At 44.2% G+C, this 20,079-nt stretch overlaps 1 protein-coding gene across 1 annotated transcript; it reads right to left on the bottom strand.

Annotated features, from left to right (window-relative positions):
- Window positions 1-2,043: 2,043 nt before the first annotated feature.
- SDR16C5 (short chain dehydrogenase/reductase family 16C member 5) lies at window positions 2,044-18,458 on the bottom strand. The gene is made up of 7 exons (XM_080802493.1): window positions 18,128-18,458; window positions 15,642-15,988; window positions 10,903-11,034; window positions 8,551-8,650; window positions 6,437-6,581; window positions 5,649-5,774; window positions 2,044-3,280 (listed from the first exon to the last, which is right to left on the bottom strand). The coding sequence occupies exons 2-7, from the start codon at window positions 15,972-15,974 to the stop codon at window positions 3,187-3,189; spliced, it is 930 nt and encodes a 309-aa protein (XP_080658619.1). The 5' UTR covers window positions 15,975-15,988; window positions 18,128-18,458; the 3' UTR covers window positions 2,044-3,186.
- Window positions 18,459-20,079: the final 1,621 nt, after the last annotated feature.

The raw sequence follows: 20,079 nt of genomic DNA, 5'->3' as shown, positions 1-20,079 counted from the left end.
GTTGATAGCAAACTTATGAGAAGGGAAAAAAAAAAAAAAAAAAAAGGATCCAGGCCACAAATGGCAATCTCAGTGGCTCAGCTGTGGCCTGTTCATAGCAGAAGGAAAACTGTTCAGTAGCTTAGGAGGGAAGTGAGCTGGGATGTTTGAATAAATCCCAAACAGGCCACTATCCCAGAAATGAAGGTACAGACACCACCATAAGAGCTCTTCACAAACTAGTTCTGCATGGGACATTTTGCCTCATGTCAGCTCTTGTTTGCTGGCCCAAATTCTTGGTCATGTTTCTCTCAAGTGCTAACTGGAGGTTGCTATTAGGGTTTTTTGTTTTTGTTTTTTTCCAGACATCTGAGTCACTCTACCTCTAAGATTCTAAATGACTTCATTTGACAAATTGTGACTACCTCAGCCTTAGAACACTGAGGAGTGTAAAGATCATGTATAGCCTGGATTTCCTTTTCTATCATGGACTGTTTATATCTCCCCAAATTCATATAGTGAAGCCCTAAACCTGCAGTGTGGTGGTGTTTGGAGATGGGGCTTCAGGGAGATAATTAAGGATAGATCCGGTCAAGCGAGTGGGGCCCTCATGATGGGATTAGTGGCCTTACAGGAAGAGGAAGAGGGAGATCTCCCTCTCTGCACCCACACAGAAAGGAAGGGCCGTGTGAGGACACAGAGGGAAGAGGTTCTTTGCAAGCCAGGGAGAGAGTTCTCACAGAAACAAATCACATGACACTTTGATTTTGGACTTCCAGGCTCCCAAACTGTAAGGCAATAAATTGTTGTCTCAGCTCTCCAGCCTGCAGTATTTTGTTGTGGCCTAATACTACATCACAGTGTAAAAATCAAAGGAACAGAACAAGGGCGTGGTTGCACATTTGTATCCAGCCAAACTCCTTCTAATGTCAAGAATTCTTCTCAGTTCTTGAGCAGCAGGCTGACTCCTGGATGCCAGATCATGTCATTCTGGATGATCTTTGAGGCTTCCACGTCTCAAGACTTGCTTAGGCATCAGGCTTTTGATCATGGCTTCATTAGGGCAAAACTTCAAGTGGAAACTGCTAGGAAACCGATGCAGAGAGCACTTGCTCCCCTTGGAGGAAGTCACCTTGTTGTAGATTACCCTCTAGAACGCTGTAATTTACATGTGGTCTCTTCTCATAGAAGCTCTTCAAGTAAATCCAAATTTGTTTAGACAATTTCATGGGTACTGTAAAACCACAATTGAATTTCAGGCCTTTGTAGCAGTCCAGCCAAGATGCACTCCAATTAGAAAAAATTGCTGTTAATGTTGTGACGACGTGGTGGCTGCCCACTGTGCCCCAGACCTTTGTTCTTGGAAATCCCTTGAGTCTCTTCTTTATTCTTCAGCTAAATAGACAGGCCCCTGGAATGTACGCTTTTGGAATTGTAATAGGGGAGCAATATTGTGCCTCTCTCTTAATTAACCTTGTTAACCAAGGATTTGGAACATTAGCTGGTTAGGCTGAGAGGGCCTTTTGAGCTGCCTGGTACACGTCTGCAGTTGAGTAGGATGTCACTCTTGTGAAATAAAATGCCTTTTATTCTTCAGCATACACCAAATACCTTTATTATTCTTTGAGTAATGGTGTGATATGCTTGTTTAGAGAAATAATGTGTGTAAGGGGCATAGATTTGTGCCAGGCACAATAAAACCTCAGCTATTACTTTTATCATTATAAAACAAGTTGTTGTTGTTTTTTTTCCCCCTCTCCCTCTTTTTGGAGGCTTTCTGCATGGACAGGAAATATAGGGGCAGAGTTGTCAGAATCACTCAGGCAGCTCAAGATAAATCAGTCCACAGTGGATTCCAGATTCCACATTCCCTGAGGCCACTGCCTTTCTAAGAGCATCTTACCCCCAAGATATTCATGACTTGTCTCTTTTGGCTCTCACAGAGTCTTCTGAGGTACTTCTCATCCTTTTCTGCTCCCCACACAAAAGAAGGTAAGAGACAAAGACTGCTGTTTTTCTCGCAAGGCAGATGCCCCTCCCAGCCTGGGAAGGAGTTTCAGAGATATGGTAATTAACATATTTTTTTTAATCTTCCTTTTATAGTTAATCTCCAATCTCCAGTTGGCCAGTTCATTAAACTGTAAGCATACAATAGATTTGAAATGAAGGCATCACAGATGAATGCCAACTCATAGACCTGTCCATTCTGTGGAAGAATACAACACGAATCCCACCCTGAAATACTAAATTAAACATTTGAAATTAATCACATGAATATGTTTTCCAGTCCACTAGGCAGCAGTTCATCCAACTCAGTGGAATGTCATTTTCCGAGGAAGAAGCAACCATTCTTTTATCTCTTTTAGGGAAAAAAAATGCTCCTACATAGAATTTGGTCTAAAATCACTCCTACTAAGTTCATTCAGGGAATGTGCAGGACACAGTGGCCCCTGACATACCCTGAGTGGGACTGGTATGTAGTCTGAGTACCTGAGTACTCTGAGTACCTGGGGCATATAGAATGAAGCATTTGGGGACGCCTGGGTGGCTCAGTCGGTTAGCCGCTGCCTTGGGCTCAGGTCATGGTCCTGGGATCAAATCCCGCATTGGGCTCCTTGTCCAGCAGGGAGCCTGCTTCTCTCTCTGCCTCTGCCTGCCACTCTGCCTGCTTGTGCTCTCTCTCTGACAAATAAATAAATAAAATCTTTAAAAAAAAAAAAAAAGAATGAAGCATTTGTATGGCTGGCTTTGGAAAGAAGGACATGGGACTCAAGGTGACAGGGAACCCCGAACTCTGTGTCCTCTGTATAGAGGGCGTTCAAGCAAAATACTCATCCATCCTCTTCACTCCTCACTGTACCCTGCTGCAGGTTCAGGCAAAGCCACCTGTTCTACTTGGGCCTCATCCCCAATGACCAAAGTGAAGGGCAGTTCATGAGAGACAGGATTCGTTTTCTTAACAAATCAGTTGCAAGCAGAAATGACAAAAATGGGCTATTTTTTTTTAACTAAACAACCACCACCACCACCACCACCAGAAAGCAGATATGAACATTATTTTCAAAGGTATTGGCTGAAAATAGTCTAGAGAGCAGAGAAAGAATGGTACTTGTAGTTTCCAGATACACTGTTGGACAAAAATGCTTTTCTTGAAATCAGGATTATAGGATGCTGGGTATCAGATGGTATCAGCCATTGAGTTGGTCTTTAGTTTTTCTTGTTCCTGCCAACAAAGCCGTCCATCAAATTAAAGGCGCCCACATAGTCAGCCAAAAGCAGTGTCATCTTGACAGGCAAGATACTAAAAAGAACACAAGAGAAGTTTTCTTGGTTACTATCACGGAAGTGCCTTGACCAACTCGGCCGAAATGCAGGGTCACTGACTTGCTGCAGATGGGAGTCACTGGCATGTGCACACATCAGTGTGCATGACTTAGGATCACTTGGGGCTTGTCCACTATATGGGGGGAACTGGCTCAGGGCCTTTATATCTCTTCTGCCTTTATTTATGTTTACCTGACTTACTTCTCACATCGGTTTCCAAAGCTTCACTGCACTATATCATGATTAATAGGAAGCAGTGAAGTCTTGTGGAGTTGGATGAGCCTGGCTTGAATCCTAGCTTTGTCACTTACAAAGCCATCCCAGGTCCATTACTTAATTCTTGAGCCTGTTTCTTCCGGTATCAAATGAAGTCCTCAGTCTCTGTTTCTGGGACTCCTGTGGGGATTAGATACGTCCCAGGACCTTTGGCAAGACCTAACTAGGACCGCTTATTTCTATGCCCGCTCACCCTTCCCAAGACAGCACAGACCCCATCTCTCCGACAGTCACAATGCAGAGCAAGGGGAGGCCCATTAAACCTAAGACTTGTCCTCAGAGTAGAGGAAAGGGAAGGACATAAGCTCACTGTCCATCTGTGTGTTCCCCATGATGTCACATGTTACCTCGCCCAAGATCCCTCCCCTAAGCAAAATATTGAATGTCCAAACTCAACTTGCATCACCCCCTGCCTCCTCTTGGATTTCTCTTTCTTGCTTTATGCTTCTTCCTAGAACTTATGACTACCCAGCACGTCTTTTCTTTTACTTAACTTTTTTGTCTGTTCCCTGCCACTCACCCCTCAAGAAGAAAATTTCAATGAGGGCAAGGACTCTTGTCTCTCTCCTTTGCCGTAACCCCAGGTCCTAGGATGATCAGCAATTTGTGGCATACATTAGGCACTCTCTAATGCTTACTGAATGAATATTTGAGGGAATGTGTGATGTCATCCCCTTTACTGAACTTCTTCATGTTTCCAAATGCTTCTCAGGAACTATGTAGATCTCTCATATCTTATAAAAGTAAATATAAGCTCTATGATTATTTGAAAACATTAGAAAAATTAAGTCCTCTGTTCTTTACACTTGGCATTACTATACCACATACTTCTATCGATTAGGCAACAGATAGCCACTGTCCTGTGAACACCCACACTGTCCTATACATTGCGTGACGCTCACTAATCTACAAGCTCTAACAAGCATTGACTTCTAAATCGTAAACAAGAAACTGGCCGGGAGAATAAAGGGCATGCTCAGAGTCACAAACTTAGTAAGCCACAGATCATAACCCCAGATTTCAAAGTGCTTGTCCAAGGTCCTTTGCCCTGCCTCCCAGAGCCTGTTGGCTGTATCACTCTCGTGCTTGGTGAAGCCTGGTCCGTGAAAGGACATAGGAATGATTTTGGTGCGTTGTGCAAAGTAGATACGATTAACAGGAGAGAAAAAGGCATTTCCTTATGTAAGAAGGACAATGGCTGCTATCTATATTCAAATAACTCAAGAACTGCTGTCAAGAGGGATGGAATTAGTCATAATGCTAGGGCAAAGCTAGAGTCGGTGAATGTTAAAACGAGACAGAGTTCAGCGCCACGGAGGAAAGTGGTTCAATCACGAATGTGCTTCCTTGCAAAGCAGAAACCTCGATGGGGTGGGGGGAGCTGTATAATTAGATGATCTGTTCCAGTCCAGAAAACAAATTGAGATAGTAGGAATCTGCAGCTGCTCAGCAATTTGGCATCACCATTCCTAGAACCGGGTCCCATGATCACAGACTGCCGTGGATGGGTCTCAGCACTAAAATCCAAATGCGACTAGAGAGGGTAAGCAAAGATGCCCTTGGGTGTTTTCAAGAGGTGGTTATCTTTTTAGTCCCTGCCTCCAACACTTTTAACCCTCTTATACTTCAAATTTATCATCTCTTGCCAATTATACCCATACCACAACTTCCTGAAATGTTTGGCTTACTGTCTACCCTTGATTCTGGGGATCTGTACTCAAGGAAGTGTGGACACGATATCTGTTCCAATGCAATTATTCTATGATACCCACAAGAAGACCATCTGTCCTAAAAAAAAAAAAAAAAAAAAAAAAAAAAAAGACTTCAATCTGTCCACAGGTCATTCAGTAAACCCACTTCTCTCTGACAATAATGCAATACTAAGGTGCCTGGCAGGATCCAATTCCATCTTCTAAGCTATGCGAATTTGAGGTCATGTTGGCAGACAGGCACAAGGAAGGGATCCAAGTGCACTCATTTAACAGATATTTTTAAAGTGGCTCCTCCTGGTAGGAGAATGAGTTGTTGACTGGCTCATTAGAGAAGTAATAGGAAGCGGATATGGTTACCTTTTTAAGAACACCAAGAAGGATATAACCTTTGGCACATTTAAGTATACTTTGTCTGTCAGGATGCCATCTACTATCTTGTCAGCTACATACTCTGGTTCCAGAAGGGGTAACAGGAAAGGACGGCTAAGGAGTTAAGAAAAGAAAATGATAAATTACTAAAAAAATCTTATAAATTAGGGATTAAAAAAAAGGCTGCAAACATTATCACTTATTTACTTCTTTCCCTTCGAGATATGATCGATTTCTCTCTTTACTTCTTTATTATCAACATGCTAGTGACAACTTAACTTTAAAATGGCCCATGATGCCTCTAATTAACACACTGATGATACAATATATGCATCTACGTGAAACCATATTAAACAACTTCCTGTCATCTCCACAAGATGCAGAATTGGGAATTTGTGCCCCCCACCCCCATGATTTTCAGTCTTGCTGTGGAATCAGTCAGGGAAGCGTGCAGAATGGAATTTGGTGGCAGAGAGAAACTATGGCCAGGAACGCTGGGGGGATGGTTAGCAGATCTGGCTACGGCGTGGGGTGAGCTGGACCCGGCCTTAATAAACCATCCCATTAAACCATCCCAATAAACCCATCCATTAATAAACTCAATGTGTTAATCACAAACACATTTGAAGAAAGAAACAATTCTGAAATCACTTATAAATCAGGCTGAATCCTATGAAATACCTTTTTAAAACAACATTAGTGAATAGAACAATATAAAATAGGTAGTCAATCATTTTTAAAAATGTCATTTCTTTGAAACCAAAGGACATACTTACGCAGTAGAACAACCTGCAAACATTCCAGTTTTTATAAAAAATGGGCACACAATAGTGGTTTTGATCCCCTTTAGTTTCTGGACTAGTGTTTCCATAAATACAGATTCAGCAAATCCACAGGCTGCAAATTTACTTGCACAGTAATCTGAAAAAGGCAAACAACGCCAATGTGTATTCTAGAGTTTTTAAGCGGCGTTACATCAAGCTTTCCTCATAAACACAAATATACACAGAGAATGGGACAGTCATGTCAGAGTTCTTATTTTGTATGATCTTGGTCAGACCCACCGAAGGAAGTAAGGAATGCGTGGGGAGGAGCAGCATCACCTAAAGGTCTGTTGACAAGGACCAAGTGCCCTCCGGGAGATGCAGGGCTTCGGGGAGCCCCCTGCGGGTCACCCTGCTAGACTTTACTTCCACCCTGATGAGAGGTCAGAAGCATGACATGTGTGTCCAGTCCCTGACCCGAAGAGTTTCAAGAGATTCAGGGCAGGGAGACACACAAAAGAAGAAATGAAATAATAAGGGATGTGGGAGTCCAGGCAAGAGAGATCACCGTGGGTCATGATACTCAGATAAAATTTTCTTCTAACTATTCTAACTATCTTCTAACTAAACTTCTAACTTTCCCTTTTCTGGAGAAAAACAGACTGGCAAACGTCAATGTCTACTTCTTACCCATCTTGAGAGTGCAGCGGGAGTGGGAAGTGGCATCAACGTCAGTTTTGAGTTTTCTGTCTACAATCACACTCACTGCAAGTGAACACCTGAATCTTGAACTCACAGAACATTTGGAGAAGAACTGGCATTTACGTGGACTCTGACTCTCCTTTTCCTCACAAAGTCAGAAGAGGCAAATGAGCCATTCTTCCTCTGGGGAGAAGCAGCCACTACAACCAACAAGAGTCAGGTTCCTAGACTGCAGTGGGTTAGACAGTAGAGGAAGGGAAGGGGAGAGGGAGTCCTGAGCAGCTTCTAGGATCACCTGAGTCGTGGGGCATGAATGCAGCTCACTGAGCCCTTGCATCCCTGAAATTCAGACGAGCAGAAACAACCCGGACTCAGGCAATCTGCATTCTACATAGCAGCCCCACTGATTATGAAGCAGGGGAGCCAAGCCCCACACCGTGGGAATTACAAAAGTCTTACACATGCTTCTAGGGTGAGCAGGGCGTGGGAGAGTCTTGTATCCTAAGACAGAGATGTTGTGCCAGGAAAAGGATTCATAGGAACTACAAATAGACCAGCAGGAGTTCAGAGACCCACGAGGTCACAATAAAACCTAGTGAACTCTAAGAAGGATGGAGGAAGGGGAGTCCCGCTAATGGGGAGATGTGTACAGATGCATAACATTTGGGGTGACTGATGGTTCTGGGAACTCTATTCCCATAACTGAGCTGAACTGTGCTTACCATCTTGAGCTGTGAGTCTTCAAGCAGTGGGAGAGCAGAGAGGTTAATTTTAGATTTCTTGGACTGGAGAAACTTTCTCCAAATGCCCAACAGAAGGAGACCACTTAATGGAAATTTCAGAAGGCAGAGTGCTCCTCCTTACCATCCCAATAACAGTGCCAGGGGTCCCCCAGATGGTGACTATGCTAATCACCTGCATAAAAAGAATTTATCAGTAAGATCTCTCTTTTCTCTTTTTAACTTTTATTTGTTTGTTTGTTTGTTTATTTGACAGAAAGCTAGAAAAAGAGAAAGGGCGAGTACATAAGCCAGTGGGGAGAGGCAGAGGGAGAGGCAGACTCCTGGCTGAGCAGGGAGCAGGGAGCCTGATGTGGGACTGGATCCCAGGACTGTGGAATCACAATCTGAGCAGAAGGCAAACGCTTAACCGACTGAGCCACCCAGGTGCCCTCTCTGTTTTTTTTTTAAAGCCCAGGAGATTGCCCTGACCTAATGATTCTAAAGTGCATAGTTCAACTGCATGTAAGCAAATCTGATAGGCAGTTCTGCCGTACCATGTTCTCAACCACCTACCTTACTGAATATGTTTCTTAATTTATAAACCTTTATCATTGGTACATCAAATCAATGTTGATTGTTCAGAGCTAAGTAAGATAAAGTTATAAAACTTTTTGCAACTGCTAAATAATACATTTCTCTTACCTGCCAGTTTATTTACTCCAACTAATCCAGCTGAACTTGAAATGCAAACCAAATGTCCATGCTCTTTAGCGATCATAGCAGGTAGAAAGGATTTATAAGTCTAAGAAGAGCAAGAAAGAACTGTTAACATTTTACACTTTTTTCAGATGTTTATATGATCGTTGTGATGAAAAGAGTCTTTTAAGCTCATCAAACTACCTGAAGGCACTGGGGTATAAAAATGTAAACATCTGGCAAGCAGGCCTCTTAGTTTGTTCAACCTGGCAAATCAGCATTTAATGATGGCAGTTCCAATATTGTTCAAAACAATTTATTTAGACTTATATTTCATGCATATGTGACTTTAAAAAAACAATATTCCGACAATAATTCAAGAAGTATGGGAGAATCTTAACTGTGGCAGGCATAACCCACACACCAGTGAGAGTACTGGAGATATGATAATTTAGATTTATATTGCCTTTTTTCACCTCTTGGATCGTATTTGGATTTCAAATTTTTCTGAACGTTGTGCACAGGACATGCCACTATTGGCTTCGGTTTAAAGAATCACTTTGTTTTAAAGTTCATCTCTACTTCTTTGAATAATAGTTTCTAATTTCGATTCCATGTCAACAGAGAGGATATGTTAGAAAGAATGGGTGTGTGCTGTGTCTCAGTAATATAGAGCACCTTCACCTTTGATGTGGGACCTGGAAAAAGAAGGTAAAGGAGAGAGAAATGAGCTTTGACAGAAGATATGTTCTACAACACAGAAATAACTCATTAGACAGGAATACTTGCATATTTCAATGAATTTCTATTTCATATTTATTTTCACACTTGAATCATATGAGTAAATATGAGAAAAGGAATCTCTTATAGAAGTCAAATGACCTTTGTGTGCATCACAATGACTTTCCAAGAGAAACTAACACTTAGAGGTGGAAAATCAAAGCGAGCCCACAGCGAAGCATAATGAAAAGCTCCCTGAGTTCTGATGGTCTGAGGTGAGTCTCTTTACTTCTCCCTGGGGACGCATCCCTTGGGAGCACGGCCACCAGGAGCCCTCTGACCCACTAGCAATTAAGTGCCTACTCCATGCAGGGACTCAAAGAACGTATGCAGACTTGCCTAGAAAGAGTGTCCAGAGTGAGAATGACTGGGGTCAGGGACACTAGGACTCTGGGGACAATTAGAGGAAGAGAGAGAAAGAAGAGACCCAGGAAGAAAAAGAATGTGACAGAAGTGGAGACCATGAATGGGATGATGGTTTTATTTTCATTCTGGCCCAAGAATCTAACTTCATTCTAACAAAGGAGAGGGATATTTGGGACAAGAAAACATAAATCACTTGTAGTAGCTCCCAAAGGAACATGGTGCTCACTTAGTTCAGAATCTTTCCATCTTTCTCCTGAAGACAATACAGAACACCAACAATACCACCAGTGCCAGGACACTTTTGGTGAAACTAGGTGACAGAAACCGACACAGTCCAAATAACATTTGAAGGCTGCCAATGACAGTTGGGCAGGGAGTCTGTTGGGGAGGTGTAAGGAGGATGGAGGGAGCTCAGAAGTCTCCAGCAAATACACCCTCCCAGCAGAGAGCCACCCAGGGCAGTGGAGAAGAGAGAGGCAATGGGGGGCATGCCTGTGGGTGGGGAGGTGCGGCAAGACTAGGTTCAACAAAAGCTAGGAAAACCCAAATTCTGCAAGGGGCACATCATATTGGAAGTCAGGGGCTATGATCCTTAATGTCCGTGGCACCTGTCCTGTGCCCTTTAATGTCACCCAGGCTACTGGTAGAAATTCTCTTTTCCTTGATTAGATACTGAATGAGGTGACTGCACATCTTGGTTTGCCCGGAATAGACCTGATTAATGCTTGTTTATTAATAATGTTCTCTTTCACTTTCTCTTTTTAATCATCATTATTAATATTTTTTATTATCTTTTCCACTTTCAAAAGAGTTCCAGTTTTGGGAAATTATAAGGTCACCTTGGTCAAGTTTATGTGATGTCATTTCTGTGTAGCCTTGAGCAAATCTTTTAACTCCTCTGATCCCTTATTTCACTGAGCTGTTTCAAGGATTATACGGGAAGTGCCTAGAACAGCACCTGATATAATCAATAAATGACAATAAAACCATAGGACAGTTGTCTTTGCAGGATTCCTGAGCAAAGGCTCATGCAGGAGTAAGTTAAGTTGGATCCAGGGCAGGGGAGGGGGAGCATCGGGGACAACCAGGAGAAATCTGAAATTGAGAAGTCCGTGCTTTAGTTAGGATGAATAAAATTGTAAGAAAACAAGAGGAAGGTACTTCTAAATTCAGAGTAACTGTAGACTTATTATGAGAAGAAAAAATAATTACCCATAAATGTGCTTTAAAATTCACATCTAAAGCCTTTTCTATCAGCTCATCTGGGCAGTCGAGGAAACTTTGGCCTGTCACGATTCCGGCATTGTTGATTAGGATGGAGACATCGCCAACTTCTTTTTTAACCTGCATTGAATAACAAGAGCAACACACCACCCATAGAGCAATTCTTTACATGATCTAAGCTTAAATTTCCATAGTTTCACAGGCTTCTTATCCTAGTTAACTCAGACGGAGGTTACGAGGTTACGTACTCTGCAAAGTATGCTTTATTTCCTTTGCTGAGTGTACAGTGCGTCAGATCCACGTCTGATGCTTTTCGTCTCAGTTCTTCCCCCCTTCCTAGGATGGTTCCGATACTGCAGGGCTACTTTCCTTAACAGAGCAGTTAGAGCCATTCTAGTCCCTCTTTCAGGCTCCGTGTAAGTAGTAGGTTATTTCAGTCACTGAGATAGGCATTATAGTCACGTGATATAAATCAAGACCCAGCACACAGCGAGATGGGGTGGAGTAGGAAGGCACAGAGGAAGCATGACATTTCTAAACAGGTTTTATGCACATGCCACAGCTCAGAACCTGTCTGTCCCGTTTATACCAACTAGCTGGCTTTCTTCTCCCTACCACAGGCTTCTAGGTATTAAGATGTGTGAAGGGAGGATTAGAGTAAGCCCCATTTGCTGCTATAATGCTGGCCAGAGTAGTACTCCATAACTTGTATTTAAGAAATATAATTTCTGGGTGGGACCTTGGAGCCTTTCACTTATAGTAAATCTTCAGCTTGTAATCTTGGCTCTTATGGCAGACGTGAGTGCAGGATTTTTCTAGGACTGGCAACGTGAGATGGTGGTATCCCTTTGCTCCTTCCTGTGCTTAGAATTCCATTCCTGAAATTTGTATCCCAAGCAGGGGCTCTGCCCCCCTGATCAGAGAGAACCCCTGGTGGCAGTTGCCCTGTGCTGAACAGGAAGCTCACAGCAGTACCCCTTACAATGCTAGCTCTGTGTGTGTGTGTGTACAGCTCTCTACATGGATGGCACATTCTGGCACAGAGCGGGTTGTATTACTGAAGCCAGGTGGAAGCTACCACTTCACTCACTGCTCTGGAAGGCCTGAGCCCCAGCAATGAGGGTGACATGGTAGGGATTTCTGAGCGAACCAGAGTGGCAGTCTAGGGAAAACTGAGGATGAAATAAATAGGACCAAGGAAACCTCACCTTATGGTAGCATTTTCAGATAAAAGCACTGGAAACAGATCTGACTTAAAGTTTTATCTGGAGAGTGGGTAAAATAATTAGTCAAATTCAAGCTGAACAAAAGTCAAGGCTAGAAACAACTAGCCCTACCTAAGGCAAAATTGGACATCGGCTTCTGGTTACAGGATGAATAAATTACGGGAATAAAAGGCACAGCATGAGGAACATAGTCAGTGGTACCCTTGTGTGATGGCAGAGGGTAGCTCCACCTGTGGTGAGAATACCCTAGCACATAGAGCTGTTAAATCACCACGATGTATGCCTGAAGCTAATATAATATTGTGTGTCAACTATACTCAAATGAAAAAAAAAAAAAAAAAAAAAGCTGGACAGGGCTGTGGACTGGAAGCCAGTAGGAGAGTAGCATCAGAAGCTCATATCCTTGCTCAGAGTCCGGGATGGCAAAGCCAGAAGTTACATCTCAGAGAAATAAACAGATGTGTGTGTCCACTGCCCCCTCTCACCTGAATAAAGCATGTCATCATATACTTGGCAAAATTAACACCAGACTTTAATTTCAAAATGGCACCTGGTTTCATTATCTGTGGCTTGTGTCTTTGCAGTATATGAATACTGTATCTTTATGAATCATACCTTAAATGTACTGGGCTAAGCACTTGCGATAAGATTTTACATGTGAATAATCTTTCTTCCTATTGCTTTATCTGTTTTGTATATAGGTTTATCTTTTCCTTTTTTTTTTTTTTTTTTAAAGGATTATCTTGCTCCAAAGTCTGCTTTTGCCCTTTAAATTAGCTTGGAAAGACATCATGAGTATTTAGCCTCTACCACATTAGGGGGAAAAAAAGGATCAGGTTTAATTGTATGCGACATATATTTAAGTATTATTGACCAATGATAACCCAATAAAATGCTCGTCCATGCAATGAGAGTAAGTTTGTTTGCATTGTGTTGTTTTATAAAAGACACAGGGTAGCAGCTAAGGGAAAATGCAACAGACTAGTTTTCTTTTTCTGCATTCATTATTCTCCTCATTGTAAGAATGTGGCAACAGTGTGTTCAACCCTGGATGACAAGTCTAATGAGACTCCCACATAAACTGGGCCTGCCTGCTGGTGGGGATTTCTCTACAAACAACCCAGCTATAATAAAAGCCAGAAGACTGGGCACCTGTGTGGCCCAGTGGATTTAAGTGTCTGCCTTCAGCTAAGATCATGATCTCAGGGTCCTGGATCAAGTCCTACATGAGGCTCTCTGCTCAGCAGGAATCTGTTTCTCCCTCTCTCTCTGCCTGCTACTCTCCCTGCTTGTGCTTTCCCCTGCTCTCTCTGACAAATACATAAATAAAATCTTAAAAAAAAAAAAAGAAAAAGAAAAGAAGGAAAAGCCCGAAGATTGTGCAAATCAGCATCTCACTTTAAACTGTCCAAGATGGCTGTTATGAACTTCCCAACCAGTACTCATTAGTGGTGGTGGGCAATAAAGAAAGGTCTGCTTCTACTAGTGATGACATGGTTTAAAAGATGAAATGATCCTGAAATTTGACCTTGAACATCAGGAAGCAGAAACAAACCTTAAGGAATTCTCATAGATGTCACAAATAAGGCCTTCTCCCCACCCCCTGCTGTTGAACCAATGCAGTCAATTGGAGGTATGCGAAGTAAAATTGATTCTGATTTGACTTGCCTAAGGGATCAGTCATTAAATGTAGTCAGGACACTTCCACATGCCACAGCAAAGGTAAGCAACCATGACATAGCCCCACTCTCATCATGTGTTTATTGTTTTGTTTATTGTTTAAAATAATCGCTTACCTAAGTTGCCAAGGAGCAAAGGCTACGCTTTCTGAACTTCGTGCCAAACTATGATCTGAGGACACTAGCTTTCAAAGTTCTTGGGGTCTGTGGAGATGACACAATGTCATACCAATCTGAAACCTTTCATCATGATCACTGCTCTCTGGAATACTTTTAGAAAATCCTTTGGTATCTTTCCTCTCTCCAGAGGAAGAAGTGCAAATGGCTAGTTCATGAGTGGAGAGTAGTTTGCTTCCCCTAAATTCCGAAGAGCACATAATCAACTCATTTTAAGACCCATAAGTAAGAAAAGCTGAATAATGAACTGGTAATATGTACCATTTGACCATTTCTGACCTAAGCATGTTGGTCAGAACTAAGCCACAAATATGGGGAAGAGGTGATTATTTACAGAGTGCCTCATATTAGCTTGCTCAGTATTGGATGGTCTTCAGCATGCGAATATGAACTGAAGATTGCTTAAGAGTGGCTACAGAAGTTGTTTGCAGTCAGCATGAGGGGACATGCCAGGTGATCATTGCTATAAGTGTACAGACATTCATCTGTGAGGTTGACACTTTGAGGGAGGCGCTAGCTTGTCAGGTTGGGGTCTCCAGACTGTATGGGGCTGCGTGGGACTGGAGATGGTAGTCACAGATGTATAGAATTTAAAGACAAATTTCAACAGAAGCTACACACTCAACTGCCAATGACTTGCCAATCTCACCACTAGGAAGTAAGGTGGGAAACAGCAAGGGAATTCGAGGTAGGGGCTAGAAGCTGTGCAAGAACTTTCCAGTAGGGCTGGGCTGCTCTTTGCAGGCCAGTCTGGTTCCTTCTTTCTCACTAAATTGGGGAATTCTGGGGGCCTCCAAAAAGGTGACCCAGGAGAGTGATGTGCGGAGTACTTATGCCGATGGGGGTATAGAGAAAAACCTTATGAGGGAAAAGAGGCAGCAAACAAGTACCTGCCTCGAGGAACAACAATAACAACAAAAAACCTCTTACCACTGCTTACTGGGGTTTTGATTTCCTGAAAGTCGTCTTTAAATGCACAGCTGAATCATCACCAAAGGAGCAACTGTGGTTAGACATCTTTAGGATGAATGAAATATTCTGATTTTCTTATGATTACTTAAGAGAAATACACATTCAAATGAAAGGCACTGTGGAGTGGTAGAAATAGGGGAATTTCAGCTCAGACCGGATATGGGTTCAAGCCCTGGCTTAGTCATGGGCTAGCTCTGGGACCACTGAGCAGATTATTCAATAACTCTATGTCTCCTTTCTCCTTCAAGAGGGCCACCTTCTACCTCCTATACTGTAACACAGTCTGTACCACCTGGTTGGCAGGGCCAAGTGTGTACTATGGAGTCAACAGACTTAAGGCTGAGCCGGATCTTTGCTACTTAGTACCTGTTCCTTAGGGGAGCTACTTACCTCCCTAAGCTTTGGTTTTCTTATTTGTGAAATGGAGATAGTCATGGACCTCACTTTATAGGATTAGGATACAATACAGCTGGGGTGTTTCATGTGGTGTATGGTATACAATGACAACTCACAAATCCTAATTCTCACTCCCCAATACTTTTTCAATTAAAGGGAAATTGGAGACAGGCAAAGCTACACTGAGCAAGGCAAAGGGACAGAGAGACGGAGGCACGTGAGTGTATCCGTGTACAGGGCTTACTACCCACAGGGAATAGCAAGACACAAGATCTACCTGCTCGGCCACTCTGTATATGTTTTCCCTTTGGCTGCAGTCGCAAGTGTAGGCATAAACTCTCGTGGCTCCAGCTTCCCGCACCATCCTGCACGTTTCCTCGTTCCCCTCCTTGTTGATATCCCAGAGAACCAGCACGGATCCAAGGCGGGCAAATCGGAGGGCCAAGAGCCTTCCCAGTCCGCTCCCAGCTCCGGTGATGAGCACGATTTCACCAGCAACATTCTTCCGTGGTTTGGGGATGATGGTGAAAATCAAAGACTCCAGAAAAGCAATCATCGATTTTCCTAAGAAAACGACCAATTCCTTGGATGACTTCAGGCTGGAAGCCATGTTGAGAATGAGGCCTGTAAAGGAAGAGAGACCCACATAAAGCCATCCGTGACCACTCCCTCTGAGTGTGTGGACTACATGGAGCTCATGTTTTCTGAGATAGCAGCAGAAACTGGGACGTGTTATTTAAGCTTCTATCTTGGTAGCAGACTCTGAACTTAGACACAGAGACTGTGTCTTGGTCAACTTTCATTCACAGAACCAAGCTGGGCCCACATCTGAGTAGGACAGGACAGAATGTTCCCTAACCAGGAACTGTAACCACACCAATATTTGACCTGAAGGAGAAGTTAATTCTTTCTCACAGTTAACCTTTCTTCATAATAATCCCAAGTCCCGCTGACTGCTTTTATGTTCAAAGTTGTAACTACATTGTAATGTTTATGTGGTAACTGCTACCTTTCTGGTTTTACTTTTGCCTCCTTTTGGGTTTGTGTTGGTATTATTTTTTTAAAGACTTATTTTTCAAAGACTTATTAAGGGGAGGCATAAGTGGGGGAGGGTGGTGGTGGCAGAGTTTGGAAGGAAGGTGTCCTAAAGGGCAAGTGGTGATTTTCAGACTCTCATTTTAAGCTCAATTGTGGGCTATGTGTCTTCAGACCTTCAAGGATGAGGGTCAGCCTTCCCACAGTAATGGAACACCCTGGGTACCCTCCCCAGGCAGCAGGCTGGGCACTGTCACCACTCCTTCCACGAGAAGACTCACACCAACTCATCCATGCCCCCTTTCAGGCACACCACTATGAGAGTCCATGCCAGAGGGAGAGAGTTCTATTTCTCTCCTCAGTGGGCTCCAACACCATATGGTGGCTAGAAGTTTCACCACTGACCTGGGGAAAGGTTCTTAATGCCAGAGGCCCTAAACTTCAGATTCCACGGTTCAGTGTTGGCATGATGTAAGACCTAGAGCAAGGTCTTACCACTTATCACTATCTGGGCAGCTGCTTATTAAGTTCTCAAGAGCTTGGCATCCCGAGGTGTCTCTCATTTGGGGTTTAGGGTGTTTGCTGAGTATCTGCACAGGTAGTGCGGTGTAGAGATTAAAGTTTGGGTTGGAATTCTGGATCTGCCACTGACTTTTCTGCAGCATTGGTTCAAATATTTTATCTTTTGTGCCTCAGTTTCCTCTTCTAAATAGGGGGATTCTGCAGGATGCACCAATGAGGGAGCTGTGGAAGTTAAAACTTAATACAGGTAAAGTGTTAAGGTGTGTAATACTGTCCCTAAGATCCCTTATGAAATTTCTAAGCAAATTGGTGGTGGGAGTGAAGGTTCTCATTGTCCAGCACACAGCTCCTCCTTCCAGGGTGTATAGGGTGGGGGTGGGGCAAGAGGAGTTGGGCTGGATTTCAGCACCTGTCAAGTTACATATCACCTCTGTCTCCACTCCTAATGCCCATAATGTGGGGGCCTTCCTAGAACAATGCCAGGCCCATAACAGCAAAATGACTGGACCGGCTAGAGCTATGATTGGTGTTCCTGCTAGCATATAAATTACGATCCCTGCCCATAGCAAGGAAAGACGGTGACAGTAAGTATACTTAAAAACAAAAGTAAATGTAAGGTTCCGTTTTTATGTAAAGACTTTGTCTTAGGAAGTTACAGAGCATATTAAATTTAATCGGGTTACACACTTTGGTGTGTAAGGGCCTGACTGCTTAGTTCAAAAGCTGAAATAATTTGGGGCACCTGACTGGCTCAGTCGGGAGAGCAGCAACTCTCGATCTCAGGGTCGTGAGTTCAAGCCCCATGTTGGGCATAGAGCTTACTTTGGGGGGAAAAAAATGCTGAACTAACTTGATGCAGTGTAAACAGATGTCTTCTGCCTTCCACGCCAGGACGCAGCAAGCTGCCTGGTGAGAGGTATGTGATGAATTGGGGACGGTGGGGAGAGAGTGGTAGACGCGCTGGGCAGCAGAGAGCAGCGTGGCGCTCTCGCCCGCTCACTCCCAGCCTCAGGGCCGGGGCTCACAGGCCCGCGCCCTCTCTCGCAACGCCACCCACCCCCCTTCCTCAGGCCACCCCGCCACAGCTTTACTGCCGGCAGGGGGGTGGCTGCGACGGGCGCCGAGCCACGGGCGCCTCGGAGTGGTGCAGCGCCACCTCCTCGCGGAGGTCTCGCCCGGCCCCGGGCCCGAACTTCGGGAACTCACCTGGGACACGCAGCCCTCGCTGTCGTCGACAAGCAGTGGTCTGGCACGGGCGCCGCCGCGTCACAGGCTCCCGGCTGCGCGAAGTTCCGGAGTTTATCTCGGAGTCTGCCCCAGGCCGAGTCCGAGGTGGGGGCGGCTCCGCCCTCGCAGTGGGTGGAGCCACCTTGGGGCCCCGCCTTGGGGCCCCCTTGACTCCGCTTTTCTTTCTTTTCCTTCCTTCCTTCCCTCCTTTCTTCACTCCCTCCCTCCTTTCCTTCCTTCCTTCCTCTTTTTCTCCCTCCTTCCTTCCCTCCCTCCCTTCCTTCTTTCTTTCCTTCCTTCCTCCCTTCCCCTTTCCTCCCCGCCCCTTCCTCTTTTTTCCCAGGCTGCCAGTTATAGAGGCTGGACATTCGATCGCTATAGCTGGACGCACAAGGTTTGAATACAAGAATCAACCCTGGATGTTGAAAAATCCTGATATCCAGGCTGCATCCTGGATTATTAAGTCAGAATTTATGGGTTGGAAGGGGCCCAGGTATCAGCATTCAAAAAGGTTCCCCAGGTGTTTCCAAAGCACAACCTGGAGGGGGAGGGACGGGACGGTGGGAACCCTTGTTAGAGACCAAAAAGGAGGCAGGTGCAGGAGTCCTTGGGTGGGGGGCAGGGAGTGCGCAGGGAGCCGGGTCAGTTCTCTGCAGAGTGCAGAGCAGGGCAGGAGTTCCCCAGCAGAATCTGACTCCTGTAGTTGGGATCAAAGTCAACAGCTTCCCTGGCCCGATGGTTGTAAGGAGTGTGGGTGTGGGAGAGTCCCTTGGAAGGCAGGTGAGGTGCTGGGCAGGAGTGGGTGCGGCACTGGCAGGAGACCAAGAAGTAGGAGAGGGCGAAGTTTATTCTAAGGAGGTGAGGTTGAGAAAAAGTCAACAACATACTCTGGTCCAGTCAGTGTTCATTGAATACCTCTGTGTACAAAGATCTAGACAGTATAGCAACGTTATATCTGTCAAAAAAAATGTTCAGTCAACATTAGTTAATCCTCTAATATAGAATAAGTCACTGCTGAAATGCTTATTGTATAGGGTGGAGTTTGTTGGGTGATATAAGAAGTTGGAATATCCATAAATTACAGAGTGTTGAAGGAAAACCAGGGAGTCAGGACAGACTGTGTTTGGAATTGACTCAGGGTTGTGTCAGACACACACAAGTGGTGAAGGCTCGAAGGAGAGCAGGTTAGCCAATTTTTTCGTGAGGAACTAAACATTCGTTCTTTATTTGGCCATGAGAAGAAACAGGTGGGTTGTATAAGCCTGGAAACGTCTGTGCAGCGAAGAGCTGTGAAGGTCATTTTGGTGCATTACAGGTGTTCTGTAGGGAGTGGTGAGCTGTGCAAAGTGCATAGTTGTGCTGTCTGAAGGTGAATGGGGCAGGTGAGTGTGGACTGGTTTCAGCTCAGCAATCATTGCCTACGGGCATGTGCTGTGCCGGGCAAGTGCTGTGTCTGGCTTGGTGTTTGGCTCTGGAGCACTGCAGAGCTTTGGGGAGCCGGGTGGGGGAGGTGGAGGGGACACATCCATGGACTGCACATGTGTGGATGTTAGTGTCAAAAGTTCAGAAATAACAGACATAAGACCAGTGAATCACGGAACTAGTCTTCAGTGAAAGTTTATGGCACACACCAGAAAGTTTGCAGACTGGGAGTGCTCAAACCAAAACCTGGAATGAGTCTCATATTAAAGCAGCTTATATAGTGAGACGGCAGTGACTATTCTCCACTGAGGTTGGTTATAATATTAGGATTTTCTTAAATGATAGGAAATTGGTCAGTGGTTACCATATATCGACCTTGGGAAACAGTTGCAAGTTTTGTCAGAGGGATAAGCAAGAAACAGCTCAGGTCAAGTTAGTCTTATAAAATAAGCTAAATTAAATTTTGCCCTTATGACTCAACTGCCTTTGTCTGCTCGGAATTTTCAAGG

This window comes from Martes martes (genome assembly GCF_963455335.1).
Source record: "Martes martes genome assembly, chromosome: 4".
Classification (NCBI taxonomy): domain Eukaryota; kingdom Metazoa; phylum Chordata; class Mammalia; order Carnivora; family Mustelidae; genus Martes; species Martes martes.
The sequence above is the reverse complement of the archived record's forward strand: the minus strand, read 5'-3'. Positions and strand labels throughout refer to the sequence as shown.

Excerpts from the sequence above, each read along its gene's own strand:
- SDR16C5 (XM_080802493.1), bottom strand. The coding sequence starts at position 15,974 with ATGGCTTCCAGCCTGAAGTCATCCAAGGAATTGGTCGTTTTCTTAGGA. Across the intron at positions 8,651-10,902 it reads ATTTTAAAGCACATTTATGG|ACTTATAAATCCTTTCTACC; the intron begins GTAATTATTTTT and ends TGCTCTTCTTAG. Across the intron at positions 5,775-6,436 it reads TTTGCAGGTTGTTCTACTGC|CCGTCCTTTCCTGTTACCCC; the intron begins GTAAGTATGTCC and ends TTAACTCCTTAG.